Source organism: Pleurodeles waltl, chromosome 8 (genome assembly GCF_031143425.1).
Source record: "Pleurodeles waltl isolate 20211129_DDA chromosome 8, aPleWal1.hap1.20221129, whole genome shotgun sequence".
NCBI lineage: Eukaryota > Metazoa > Chordata > Amphibia > Caudata > Salamandridae > Pleurodeles > Pleurodeles waltl.
The window spans coordinates 1,184,746,947-1,184,760,826 of record NC_090447.1 but is presented as its reverse complement, the minus strand read 5'-3'; the positions used below and the strand labels follow the sequence as shown (position 1 = coordinate 1,184,760,826).

Here is a 13,880-nt window from a genome sequence, read left to right as displayed (position 1 = left end):
GATCAGGAGTCTTTTGTCCTCTGTTCCTGTGGCAAGAAGGCCCAGGTGGTAGGTCTTCAAACAGGTGCACTCTAGGGAAAAGAAGCAGCCCTTTGTAACTTGCCCTCTAGTTTTTTTTTTTCTTCAAGTAATAAAATGTCCATTTATAAATAGAACCTGAGAAAAAAACTCCATGTAGTGCCTACTGTTTTAATAAAAGAGAAAACAGACAATAAAATCAGTTTCTTGATTCCACAGACAGGAGGGAAAAGTGCTGACCACTTTAAAAACATACAACTTCTGCAGTATATTTAGTTAGATTTTGGCAGACTCTGCATTTAGAAATAGCAGAATAAAAGGGAATGTTATTATAAAGGGGGCAGGGTTGAGTCATGGCTTACGACTCAACCATCTCTAAATATTTTATGGCTTAAACTTAAAAATGATCTTCTGGTAGAAAAGAATAACTGAGCAATGTTGTTATTTCTTAATAACTAGTGGTTATGCAAGAAAGAATAAAAAGCTAAGCGTTGCACCTTTTTGTTGCATTATGAATTTTTCTTTTACTCGTACATCAGGGTTCCCCCATTCCAATCACTTAAACTGCTTTAGCTTTATGGTGAAACTGGAGGCTGTTCTGAAATTAAACATTGTACAGCTATTATGTGTGTGGCTCATTAGTGTATTTGGTTTGCCTCTTGCCCTCCTCAGAGTATTTTTATATAGTCTTCCTCATTCTCCGCTAGCAATTTCTGCTTAACTTTTCTGAGTATTGCACATAGATTCCATACCAAAGGCACTGCTTTTTCATCCTTTGCAGGTTGCACTTCTCTCCATCCTGCGTAGGTGTCCTCCATTTCTTACTTTCTCTTTCACAACAGCTTAAATTCCACACTTTAGCTAAAATTCAGCTGAGGTTCTGGAGTTAGCCTTCATGTTGCCTGTGCTGCCTTCTTGTACCACATTCTGTAGATGTGTAACAACAAATGGATGTTTTATATACTAGGGTATTCTGGGACTGTGGGAGATGGTAACGGGACTCTATTCCTTCCACAGTAGGAGATTTGAAGATCCAGGTCATCATCATCATCAAATTCTTTATTCGATTGTATTTCACAATCATAAAAGCAAGTAATACATACAAATAGCACCAATCAACAGTCATGAAAAATAGAAGGAGTATAAGATGAATCAAACCATACAAGAATTAATACCATATAATAAATTTCACTGCAAAAAGCTAAATTCATGTATTCTTCTGGAGAACAATATAAAATCAATAAAACAGTGTATTTAAAAACTGATACTATTAACCTGACTAAAAAATGTAAAAGTAGAAGACCTCCCTGGTTTGCCTAATAATGTGATCTGGCCTTAATTACTGCACATAAATATAAAGCTAATCCATTACAAATCATGATTGATGGAAGGGACAACAGGTAATTAAAAGCTGGACGACATTGTTTAAAATGCATAGAGTTTAAAAGTGGAATCACAAACACTTTCCTCACATCAGAATACAATTTGCAGAAAAAAACTATATGCATTGTACTTTGGTCAGACACTGAATCACAAGGACATTTTTCCAGAGCTAGAGTCCAGTCGTTAGTAAGCGGAAAACTGACAAGACGGTGAAAGTTCTCTAGTCTTAAGCGTGTGAGGACATACCGGTGTCTCGAGTTCAGTACATATTTTAAATATGGTTCCATGCCATCTACTTGCTGCAGCAGAAGATTCCTCCTGACACTAGATTTCTTTACCTCAATGGCCCATTGCGAGTCGGCCAGATAGATAAGGCAGATGTTTTTCCAGTCTTTCCTAGAGATTGTTTCCATTTTATCTGGAGTAGAATATAACTCAGGATGGCCCAGATCCGTGAGAAAATTCTTTATATAGTTCAGCCATGGGATATGCAACGAATAAGTTAATAATTGAGCATCTTCTATAACAGCCCTATTCAGCGTAGCAGCGTCAGAAGTCCATACTTTGTGCCAAAGTAAGATTGTTTGGATACTTATTAAATCTGTAATGTATGTTGCCCCCATTTCTGTATGACACATCAAAGTTGAGGTAGCTTTTGGAACACTTAAGATGGACTTTAGAAAATCGTTTTCAGCTAGCTGTAGGGCATTGCATTTCCTATATCCCCAAAGATTTGCCCCATACAATGCAACAGAAGCACTTTTTGCATTATAAATAGTCATCATGTCTTTGGGGGTGGCCCTACCAACCTTTTTAGAATTTTTTTTTTATAGCCATAATAGTTTTCGTAAATAGCAATTTTCTAGACCTCATGGCTTGTGACCAAGTGCCTTTATTATCAAACATAATACCTAAATATGAGAAGGTTTCTGTGTCGTCTAGTTTGACGCCTTTTAACATGACTTGGGGTTTCTTTACAGATTTTATACCACGTCATTGAAAAGGTTTTAGAGTGATTTATTCTAATGCCTAAGTCTTCCATGTAATTATCAAAGGTTGTTAATAACCGCTGCAAAGCTACTGGAGTACGGCCCATCAAAACAGCATCGTCCGCGTACATGAGTGCTGGGATCTTTCGGGAACCAACTTGTGGTAGATCACTACAAGCATTAGATAATACATCCTCTAGTTTATTAATGTATAAAGCAAACAGTAAAGGAGCTAAAACACAGCCTTGACGTACCCCCGCTTTATTGGAAAGGCTGAGGTACATTCCCCCTGAGACCCATAGCGGACCCTCGCATTAGCTCCAGCGTATAATTCCCTAATGAAATGAACTATTGTAGTATCTACCCCCATATCCAGTAGGATAGACCAGAGTTTGCTGTGAATCACACATTCAAACGCTGAGGTCAAGTTTTCAAATACAAGATATAAGGCTCCTGACTTAGCCTTCGTATATTTACCAATTATAATATCTAAATTCAGGGCCTGCTCCATAGTCCCTATCCCAACCCTGAAATCATATTGCAGGTCCGAAAGAATATTATTGTCTTCCGTCCATTCCCGTAGCCTATTTAAAACAATGCGTCCGGCAATCTTTGGGAGAGTATCAAGCAGTGAAATTGGACGATAACATGCAAGATTTTGGCGGTCTCCTTTTTTGAATATTGGGACAATAATGGACACTGCCCAGGTTGGGATAAAGGCTGTGGCACAACAGGTACGTAAAACCTATGTCAATAATGGGCCCCATAATAAAACGTTGGACTTATAGATATCAATTGGGACTCCAGCTGGGCCTGGTGCTTTCCCGCTCTTACTGGCGTTAATAGCATCAGTGACCTCATTTAAACGAAATGGTGGAGTAATAGGGTAAAAATCCGATCTATGGACGTTTGAGTCCAAGGCTAAGTTCTTTAAGGGAATATATTCTGGAAAAATAGGTGACCCACTCCTCTTCCGTGATGGCTATTTCAATAGTTGGTGTCATTCCATCACACAGGAGGGTGGAGTTCACTATCCTCTAGAATTTGACATTATCGCTCTTGAGACTTGCATCATAAAGAGAATGTCATGCCTCATTTTTTAAGTTCCGTTTCCTATTTTTTTATGGCCCCCTTATACTCTTTCCTGAGAAAAATTATTCCATGTTTGTCAGGGTTTTGACTTTGTAAATACTGTTTTAGACTTTTATGTGCTTGTGTACATTCGCTATCAAACCATCCTTTGTCTCCCTGAGATCTAGATTTACCTAAACTTACTGTGAGGGACTGTTTTATTCCAGTGGTGATTGCAGTGAATGCTTTAAAACAATCCTGTGGTCTGATGTTATCTGAGAGGCAAGTTTCAAACTCATTAGTGTATTTACTCATTAATTGTTTCATGAAGCCTATAGGTTCAATCTGTGACCACCGAATGGTAAACCCATTTCTTGCTCCCAATTCGATATTCACTACCTTCTCTACTAATCCCTTATGTTTATTTATAGTTTGAGACAATACAAGGCTTAAACTTTGAGGATAGTGGTCGCTAAACACGATGTCATGAATTTTATACTCAGATATACAAAAGACAAAATTATTAGATACTAATATAAAATCACTTATTGTATTAGTACACCTGCCGTTAAATGTAGGTTTTAGCTGTGAATTGCTATGATTTAAACTATTACAAAAAAGGAGATCAAATTTGAATAATACGTTGTTCAGCAAATTGCCATAATGATTGTGTCTAAAATGAAATGAGTCATCATTTCCACCTGTGCCAAAAGAGCAGGGTTTCTCGTCAATTTGAGGACACAGATGTGTATTAAAATCACACACCACACACACACACACACCACACACACACACACACACACACACACACACAAAATAAAGGTCTCTTTATACGAGGAATTACATACTCGATCCAGGTCTTCCTGCAATAGTATAGATAAAAATCTTTGTTGAGGGGCCTTATTATAAAAATTCATAATCACCAGTTTTGCTATATTTTTTAGTTCGCATATGATCAATTGATAAAACGTATTAGAAGTTAAAGTAATGTCCTTTATTAAATCAAACTTATTAGAGATGAATGTACACAGTCCACCTTTTGCCCTACCCTGTGAACAAGGAACTGCAGTGGTGTGAAAAGTCCTAAATCCATTTATGTGAATGGGATCCACGGACCAAGTCTCTTGTGAACACACACAGGAAAAAAATCCAATATATTCTAACCAATCCTCATTCATGATTTTAGTGCGCAAACCTGCCACGTTCCAAAATAAAAAATCATCTCTCAGAGTATTTATACCCTGTCCCACAGGTGAATATTGTGTTACTTTCCTTGTTGGTGGGGAGATGTTACTCTCTATATGAAGGGTGGAGGTTGATGTAAAAAAAAGTCAGTTTGAACAGGAACTCCCCCTATTAGCGTTTCATCGCTGTCATTCCGTCTCAGTGATTTTTCTATATCCGTCCTTTCATCTGCCATACTCTCCACCAAGCCAACACCACCCTTCAATTGGTCAGGCGCAGAGCTCATCATAATGAGCTTAGTCTTGCCCGCTCCCTGATCTGTTGACAGTCAATCAACTTCTTCCAAGGAAAGGGCATGAAATCTATTCTTAGTAGGGACCGTGTAATTTCACTCAGACCTACTTAGTTGTTTTTCAGGATTAAGGCCAGATCGATCATGTCTTCGATTACAATTATTAAAAAAAACTAAATGGAGCAGTGAAATACCGTGATTAGGGATTTGTTGCGGGCCTAAATTTCTTAAAATTTCTTCGACCAGTTTTGGAGTTTTAAACGAGAGCACCACGCAGTCACCTCTAAATGTTTTGTGGTTCCTACCCACCCATTTTACCCTTCTCACCATCTTAATGTCTTCAAAGAGTGAATCTGTCATACCATGTTTCATACGAGTTCCTATCCAATTCAGGGATTTATTTCTCAGAGCTGTCCATGTTTCCCTATCATCCTCGTATAGGGTTGGGACATTTGCAAGAATTATCACATAGGGAGTTACCGCGGGTGGAAGATCTAATGTATCTCTTAATATTGGAGAAATATCCTGGGGAGGTTTCAATCTGTTCTGTGGTTCCCATCCCTTTGTGTTCACTTTTAAATGTTGGGGACTTCTAATACTAGTTGATGATAAGCAGGGATCTACATGTTGTTGGGTAATCTGGGGAATGATTAGTGGGTGTTGACACTCTTTGGGAGAAATTAGATTTCGGATTGGGTCTGTATTACCACAATGTTGAGTAGTTACAGCTGTTGAGCCTAAAGACTGAGCCTTCATTAAGTTGAGCATTAACTCCATATTTTCCTCCACTTGGGTTAAACGCTGTATCATTAGCTCAAAGGATGACCTTACTAGATGTTCCAAGGCATTAATGGTGTCTAGGGTGTTAGTTTTTACTTTCACCAAAGATTGTTTATGCTTCTGACCAGATTTTATGTTCTCACGAACAGTTTGAACTTGTTCCGTGGGTTGAACTCCAGAGTTGCCATGTCTAATTACTGGTCAATTAAAGGACATTTCTCCTTTCTAGCAACAGTTAGCCCTTCGTTGATCAAATTTTAATAAAATTAGTTTTTAAATCCTCCATATCACACGCTTATACCAGGCCCAGTTTGCACAACACCTGGTAGCATTAACATATTTTAAATCTCACACCTTTGGCAAATTTCTTCCTCTGATCACCTTCTAGTATGTACCTGGTAATGAGTGCTCTTTGGCTTTACTAAGCATATTGCCATCTGTTTTTTTTCACAAACGTAACATTAAAAAGGAAATACATCATAGTAAAAGAGTGACCAGGGTTTCTTGGTCTTGCTCAGTTATGACTAGTTTTTCCCAAAACTTTGTTTCGTTGCTGCCCATTTGAAAATGTTAGAGTCAAACCCAATTCTTCTATACTAGGAATATCAGTTTGTCTAGACCTAGTAGAATCCAAACATGACGTGATTCTGGCAATTACAATAAAGAAATGATCCATTTCTTTTGACGTAATTACTCTTTATTTTCAGACGCTGCTTTGTTAAAATGTGTCCGCCACCTCTGGATCTGTTGTAGCTCAAGGCCTTCTGCTCTAACTGCTCACTACCTGGGAGTTTTATAGCTATGCATGATTAGATATGCAGAGGAAGACCTTTGACCTAAATTCCAGAACTCCTGTCTGTATCCTCACCAAGGAATAAGAACCTGTGAGTCATTTTTTGAATATGATCTCACATTTGATGCCCAGATTCAAAAGATATGGTAAACTTGCTTTTTACAACTGTGCCATATGCAGAAAATCTTGTACCTGCCGGGACTTGCACTTTGGTCTCTGGGGCATATGTTCACTTTTGCATTGATAGTGCAAGTGACATTTATGTCCTTCCTGATTTGTAGAATGCTAAACTACAAAAAATAAAAAGATGTTGTTTAGATCAATGTGGAACAATAACCATATCTCTGCAGCGTGATGGTTTCTCCATTAGCTAGCAATAAAGCAAATTGTGCCCTGTCTTTATTCTGCTGTATGATCTGTCCCACTAGGACCTACTCAAGATCACCAGGGAGAAGGAATGTGTTTCAAATTTAGGGGTCCGTATTATGGATTCAGGATTCATGTATCTGAAGAACACCTCCGCATCATAGAATTGAATACTTTTTGTTTACGGTTCTTTTCCTGATGCTTGTCTTAAGAGTTTCTTCCCAGATTTCCAAATGCCAAAATGCCTTGGGGATATAGTAGGTTTCTGCAAATTATATACATACATGTACTATAATGTCCACCTAGTGTTTTAGCTCTTATTACTTGTTGCCACCAATTTTCAGAAGTTGGCTCAAGGCATTCTGGGGACAGAACTTTATAAATACCTTAAAGGTGACATCATTACTATACTTGGATTGCAAATCAAACCAAATACTCAGTGATTTTAAAACAAAATCAAACAAGGGTGTATGGTAGAGTATTGTTCTCTTTAAGTAGTACATCTTTCCTTGGTGTTTTTAACTCAACATAGAAATGTGTGATCTGCGGACCACTTGACGGGTTGTTCTACTTTGTGAGCTATTGTTCAGCTCTGTTCTTTTCTTCCCCTGGCAGTAATGGTAACAGCAGTAGCTGGAGCAGTCTTGGTTTAGAAGGGGATATGTATGAGGAGAATATATCCTTTCCACCATCAGACAGGTTGGTCTAGTCCAGGAACTTAAGCTGTTGATCTTCTCCTAATTATTGCATGATATCCACGGTTTAGCAGAAGGATGTGTTACATCAATAGAAATGCCTCCAGTTCTTTATTTTATGCAATTTGGAATACATTTGTCTCGACTGCACATGTACATGAATCCATTTTACATTGTTCAAATGTCTTTATTTTTAATGGTTATTTGACTTTTTGGTGCATGCTGTACTTTTTGTGCCAGAATGCTCCAGATGCCTAGCTTGACGATTAGTAAAGCTTGCTTCCTACAAGATTTCTTTTTTTTTTTTTTTTAAACCTTCAAGATGACCTTAGTTACCACCCAGGCCTAGATGGGCCATTCGCTCAAAGCACAGTATCTCACAAAGAGAACTTGGTTTGCAGAGACAAAATATTGTAGACAAGGCTCTCCCAAGTTGTAATTCATTTACCTCTTTAGTTTTATGTAACTTTAGTTATATAAAGCCAGTACTGGAACAGTTTCTGAGGATCTTGGGTGAAGACATTATCACTTATCTCGGATCACAGCAAATTACTGTTTGACATAACAGCAAGTTAGGCTGCTACACTTTTGTCTGGTTACTTTCCCTGTTAGCAAGCTAAGGTAGCTTATATTGAAATGCTAGCCCTGTGTATGTGAAGCACATTTTTTAATGCGAATAGGAAATGTAGAGCAAGATCAGAATTCATTACCTTAGGGATATTGTTATAGAAATAGCCGTAATCCAAAGTAATGTTGTAGTTTCCCTAGTAGCAGAAAAACTGAAGGAGATCAATAGTTGGGCATTTTAGGGGATATAATAAGTGCAGGAGAGATTGTTGCAGAAGAGCGGGTGAGGAGGATATAAAGTAAACTAAAATGCTATTTCCCACTCATTAACACACAGTCTTAAGTTTGTACACTATCAAAATAACGTGACTGCCAGAAACATTAGCTTCTCTGCATTGACCCCATGCCTTCATAACTTTGGGAGAAAGTCATTGTTAATTGTATTTGTTTCAACTTGATTGATGGTCTACAATGGTTCCCCAACCACATACGTGTGCAAAACAATCTCCAATTCACAAACAATCTAAGAATATCACTTGCATCTCTAATGTCAGTCTAATTTATAGTTATATCTCCGAACCCCAGGTGTAGTTGGAATGCACATCTATCTGCACTCCCTGCCACTTAACATTTTTTTTCCTATTTTGATGCTTTTTTTAGATGACGACGTGCTTCTTAGTGCAGCTGCCATTACATTACTTTATTCTGTTGTGCCTGATCATCACTCAGTAAAGCTAGTTTCTGTCTGCTTCCCACATGGCACCATCCATCTGGCTGCCTTGCTTTCCACTCAGGCTGTACAGATAAAATGAATTCCAAAGAACGTAATATTGAAACCACGTTGGATCTAGCATGGTGAATTTCTCTTTTCTTCTGAACAATTTTTTATCAGGTATTTCTGTGATACAGATGTTCAAATCATATTCAAATAAAAGCTTATTATTTTACCACATCTAAATCCCATTAATATTGTGCTACATTCACTTTAAAAAGCAATGATATCCATCATAGTACAATTGCAGTCTGATACAAGTGTAAACTGTCTGTGGTTTACATTTTATGATAATACAATAATACATACATTCATGGAAGGTGTAGAATATCTGTAACAATTCTCAGAATTCAGATAGTTCAGTGGTGATAGAGTATCTGTATATAATAGAGTATCTTTATATAACAACCTTATAACATTACACTTGTGATCCCATGAGGCAGTATCCCTCACATGGTTTTTATGTAGCTCCAGCCCGTACTCCTACATGAATTGAATTAATGAAAGTGATGGTGGTGGTAACTGCCCATCTTTGGTGGTCTGGAGTACATATGTTCTCCTACCTAAATGACTGGCTCCTAAAACAAGCTTGTCGCTGTCATTCGTAGACTATCTTTTGATGAGGACAAAATTCCTTACATCATTGAGTTTCATTATCAACGACCTGAAGTCCAACCTCAGCCCGCGCAAGAGACTTCCATTCCTTGGTACAGTTCTGGACACACTGGCTTTCAGAGCTTTTCTCCCCTGCAGCGAATCAAGGACATTCAAGTTATTATCCTTCTTGGTCTGTGTTTGTATGGCTGTGAGACTTCTTAGTCTCCTAATTTTGTACATTCCCCTCGTCCCAAATACTAGGTGGCACATGCGGGCCCTAGAGTGTGGAACTTCAGATCCCAGTGGGTCTTGCATTTGTTATGCCTCTCCAACTCCATTCAGATTTTGAGGGAGACTTCACAGGATCTGTAGTGTACCTCACATATATAAACCAGATATGCGGCGGCCACCCTCTACACCACCCAGAGTTCACATGGTGACACTACTGAGTTGTGAGGAGTGGTACAAAGGGAGAGGTGGAAATCAGAAGTCTCTCTTTTCCAGTGGAGTCTCTGTTCCACATCAGATCTTCTGGACTTTGGAGTGATCTGTCAGGCCCTAAAAGCCTTCTTGTCATCTGTCAAAAGTACTCTCAGACAACATGACTGACATGTGATACTGTAATATGCAGGCCGAAGTAGGGTCCTGGGTCCTGTGTCAGAATGCGCTATGCCTCTGGAAGTGGCTAGTCCAGCAGAACCTCTTCTTGGTCGCTGATGCTTGGTGATGTCTCTAAATACCAGAGCAGACGAACTGAGCAGGTGTCGCCTAGCGGATCACAATTTGCATCTTCGTCCCAAAGTGCAGGGGGACACAATACGGATAGATCGATTTTTCCATCATACAGAATGTGCAGTGTCAAGAGTTGAGCATGGTGCAGTTTCCTTCAAGGCACTTGTTAGTAGGTGCATTCCAGCTGCAATGGAAGAAAGGATTCCTGTATGTATTTCCACTGCATTCTGAAGAACATCTAGACAGACCTTGCCAAGTCATTCTTATCACCCAGTATTTGGCTAAGAGACAGTGGCACCCATATAAGGCTTCCATTTTGTGAAGACCTACTGTCCTGCACTTGGGCCACTCCTGCATCCAAGACTCCAGCTTAGGTGGTTGATCCTGATGCCCTCCCATGAAGTTTATTACCCTGGGTACTGGGATACATTTGTGGCCTGAAACACTGACCCCTTACAAGCCAGTTTTTTTTTTTTTCTTTCTTACCCTTCAATAGCCCAGCAAGGCTTTGCAGTGGGCACCATGAAAGGGTATTTGTGTATTTGTTTCCCTTTCAGCCTTGCTGTGTTTACCTAACAAACTGTCTTTGTTTGAGTCAGCAGTTGTGATATGTTTCATAAAGGGTTTGACTTACATGTTTCCCTCATACCATTTGTAGTGCCCCAGTGCGATCTGAATTTGAGCATGATGTTTCCCATATGCATTGCCTTTGAACCAAAGCACAGCTGTTCTGTAAGGCTTTTGACACTCTGAACTGACTTTTGTATCACAATCACGTTAGCACATTGTGTGAATGAGCAATAGCCCTATACCACCTTCTGTGAAGACTAATTGGTGCTGAGGATCCAGACAGCCTTTCTACTAGAAGTCTTCATTCCCTTCCATATTAGTCGATCACTGTGCCAGTGGATTTTGCCCCACGTTGTCACAATGACCGCACAAGGGATGAATGTGTGAAAGATCAGCTCTGTGTGTTTTTCTGGTGCAAAGAAAAGCAAGGTGGTACCAAATGGAACCCTGGCAAGACGAATAGATCTCTGCACCAAAAGCTGATGCACACTGGCCAAGACACTGTCCTTTGAGGACCTGCAAGCCCATTTCGTTAGGGTAAAGCCACTACAAAGGCATTGGCAAGAAGTGTACCTGTTCTAATCATCTATGAGGCTGCGACCTGTCTATCAGTGCACATATTCACCAAATACCACTGCTCTGACTGTCAGGTTCATTGAGAGGTTCACTTCACTCACTCTGCAGCACTTTTTCATCTGAGTTCACTCCTTGACCCTCCAGCTTTGGGAGGTTCTGCTTTGGTATCTATTTCAAAGGGGGGCAATCTCTGATTAGAAATGACCACCAAAAAAACAAGTTACTTACCTTTTAATAAAACATTTTCTCAAGGATACTCTATAAAATGCAGATTCCTCATTACCCTCACAGCTCGCTTTTCTGGGGAGTCCGCTCCTTAAGATCTGAAAAGGTCCCAAATTAGAAGTCGAGCACAGTGTCCAAGACCATTTATTCTGTGTTTCGCACCATAGAGTGCTGACGAAGAAGGATACAAGAAAGGACGTCAATGTGTGGAGTGGTGCTTTTATGCGGCTCCACTCTGTCACTTTTAGGTGGTATGGAGTTACCACAGAGCCACATGACACCACCTACCACACTAAGGGTCCGGTAGGTCATTCCGGGGCAGTTTACCAAACCCACTGTGGCCCTTCGGGATATTATAAAGGTTAGGAATATGTGGTTAGATAATTGTTTGCTGCAGTTAAGTAACGTGTTCATTATCTCCCAGGGTTTCTTCTAATGTTGCCAATAGAGTTTGAGGTGTGAGCATTGCTTTAGGTGTAAACAGACTTTATTCTCTTTTGGCAGTCTAAGCAATGTTTATTTGTCATGTTTTAGTTGGCAGGATTCTTCTATCAATATTTAGTTCTAGCCTTACAGGCGCATGCTCTGACAATCCATTCTCTATTATTTCACGTAGCAGGATCCAAGAGAAGGTTGAGGCTAAGAAGTAGTAAATTCTAGAATTTGAGCCCTGCACACAAAAAATAAAAATGTGCTTCTTATCTCTTGGGGTGCAATAGGTGCCAAACATATGTGAGGGCATGATCGGCTATGGCATGATTTAATAGTGTTTTATCAGTGAAGTTTCCTCTATCTTGACAGCCTGTTCTGTTCAGTGTAAGATCAATGGCTAAGTTCCAGTCCCCTCATATAACTGTATAAGTAGCACTGAATTCTGTCAGGAGTTGATATAGGGTTGTGTGGAATGGGGCCCTTAAAGAGCTAGGTGCATACAGGGAGCCTCTGAATAGGTTTCATTTGACCTTTTTACTTTAACAGCTATGTATCCATGCTGTCCATCTTGTCGTGTCTTTATCACTTTAAGTACAAGGTGCTTCCTGTAAAGAATGACTATTCCCATGGATTTTGGGAGGTTAGAGGCATGCATCTGTGTCATGTTCAACATAACTCTTTCCAACAACTGTTCCTACCTAATATTTTGTCCCTTTGCCACGGGGTGATGTATGTTTCGTATAATCTTGCTACATCAGTTTTGTTCATGGCTAGGAAATGTAAAATTGTTACCAATTGATGTAATGTGATACACTTTACCATTTAGATATGTACATTGTAGTGGGATTTTCAATGTGTAGTGGTCATATCAAGATCTGGCAGTGCCTGAATTCTAGATGAGTAGGTATTATCGCTTGGAGCTGAGTTATGCTGCAGGCACTAGTGCTCTGATGGTTTGTCATTAGTTGATGTGCTATATGTTATCCTTCAGCTAGGGATGTGGATACCTAGATCATGTTTTAGGCGGACCAAACCTGTAAGGTTCTACTCTTCGAATTCAGAAGGCGGATACTAGTTGCCACCTAAAGTATTTGTTTAATGTTTTCACAAAGCTTTAATGAACATCTAGGGCATGAGTGGGGAGAAGGGCTTCCCAGGAGTAGGTTGCTCTCAATTTTTATTTTGTCTCTGCCTGCAGGAATGTAAGTTGTGCAAGAAAGTCAAATCCTTCTCAGGGAAAATGATGGGATCTCATCTCTTAAATCAGCGGGTGCTACTTCTGCATGGGCCAGCTGTTCTTTTAGTGTCATATTTTGTACTAGTATCATCAATGAGGACCTTTTAGTCCAAGGGAATGTGGGAGGTTCAGCCAGCATAAACCCAGCAGATTTGGCTTATGATTGTGTGCAGTTTCATTTGAAGCGGTAATAGTGACTGGAGTCCAGTTTTTGTGATCTCACAGAAGGAAGTCGTGCATGCCGTGCACTGATCAGTCTGGGTATATCTTCTTAACTAAACTGTGTTGTGACTATGTATTACAGTCACTATTAGGTATATTTGTGTTAGCATCTGCTTTCCCATTTTATCACTTCACTTCCCAGTGCTCTTGTCTTCTCTGGAAGTTTCCTACGTTTCTATTCACTTATCTGTCTAGTCAGCCTCTATACCGAACAGTGACGATTGCTCTGCCAGGCTGCTCGAGAGTCCTCTTCCTATTTTGATGCCTTCCCCAAATATTTTTTGTGGTTAGTCACTAGTGTGATGCCTAAGCCTAATTAAGTTCTGGATTGCTCTCACTGTTGTGAGTGAGAATGTGCCGCTCTCTGATTACTTTTGT

The 13,880-nt window shown here is 39.6% G+C and overlaps 1 protein-coding gene across 4 annotated transcripts in view; it reads left to right on the top strand.

Annotated features, from left to right (window-relative positions):
• The window catches only part of AKAP11 (A-kinase anchoring protein 11), a 235,493-nt gene that overhangs the window by 148,419 nt on the left and 73,194 nt on the right, over positions 1 to 13,880 (top strand). For 2 of the 4 annotated variants that reach the window (XM_069205423.1, XM_069205424.1), the window contains exon 10: positions 7,493 to 7,576. The exons of the other annotated variants lie outside the window; for them this stretch is intronic. In XM_069205423.1, the coding sequence (XP_069061524.1) occupies positions 7,493 to 7,576 (84 nt within the window). The remainder of the gene's footprint in view (positions 1 to 7,492; positions 7,577 to 13,880) is intronic. 4 annotated transcript variants of the gene reach the window in all.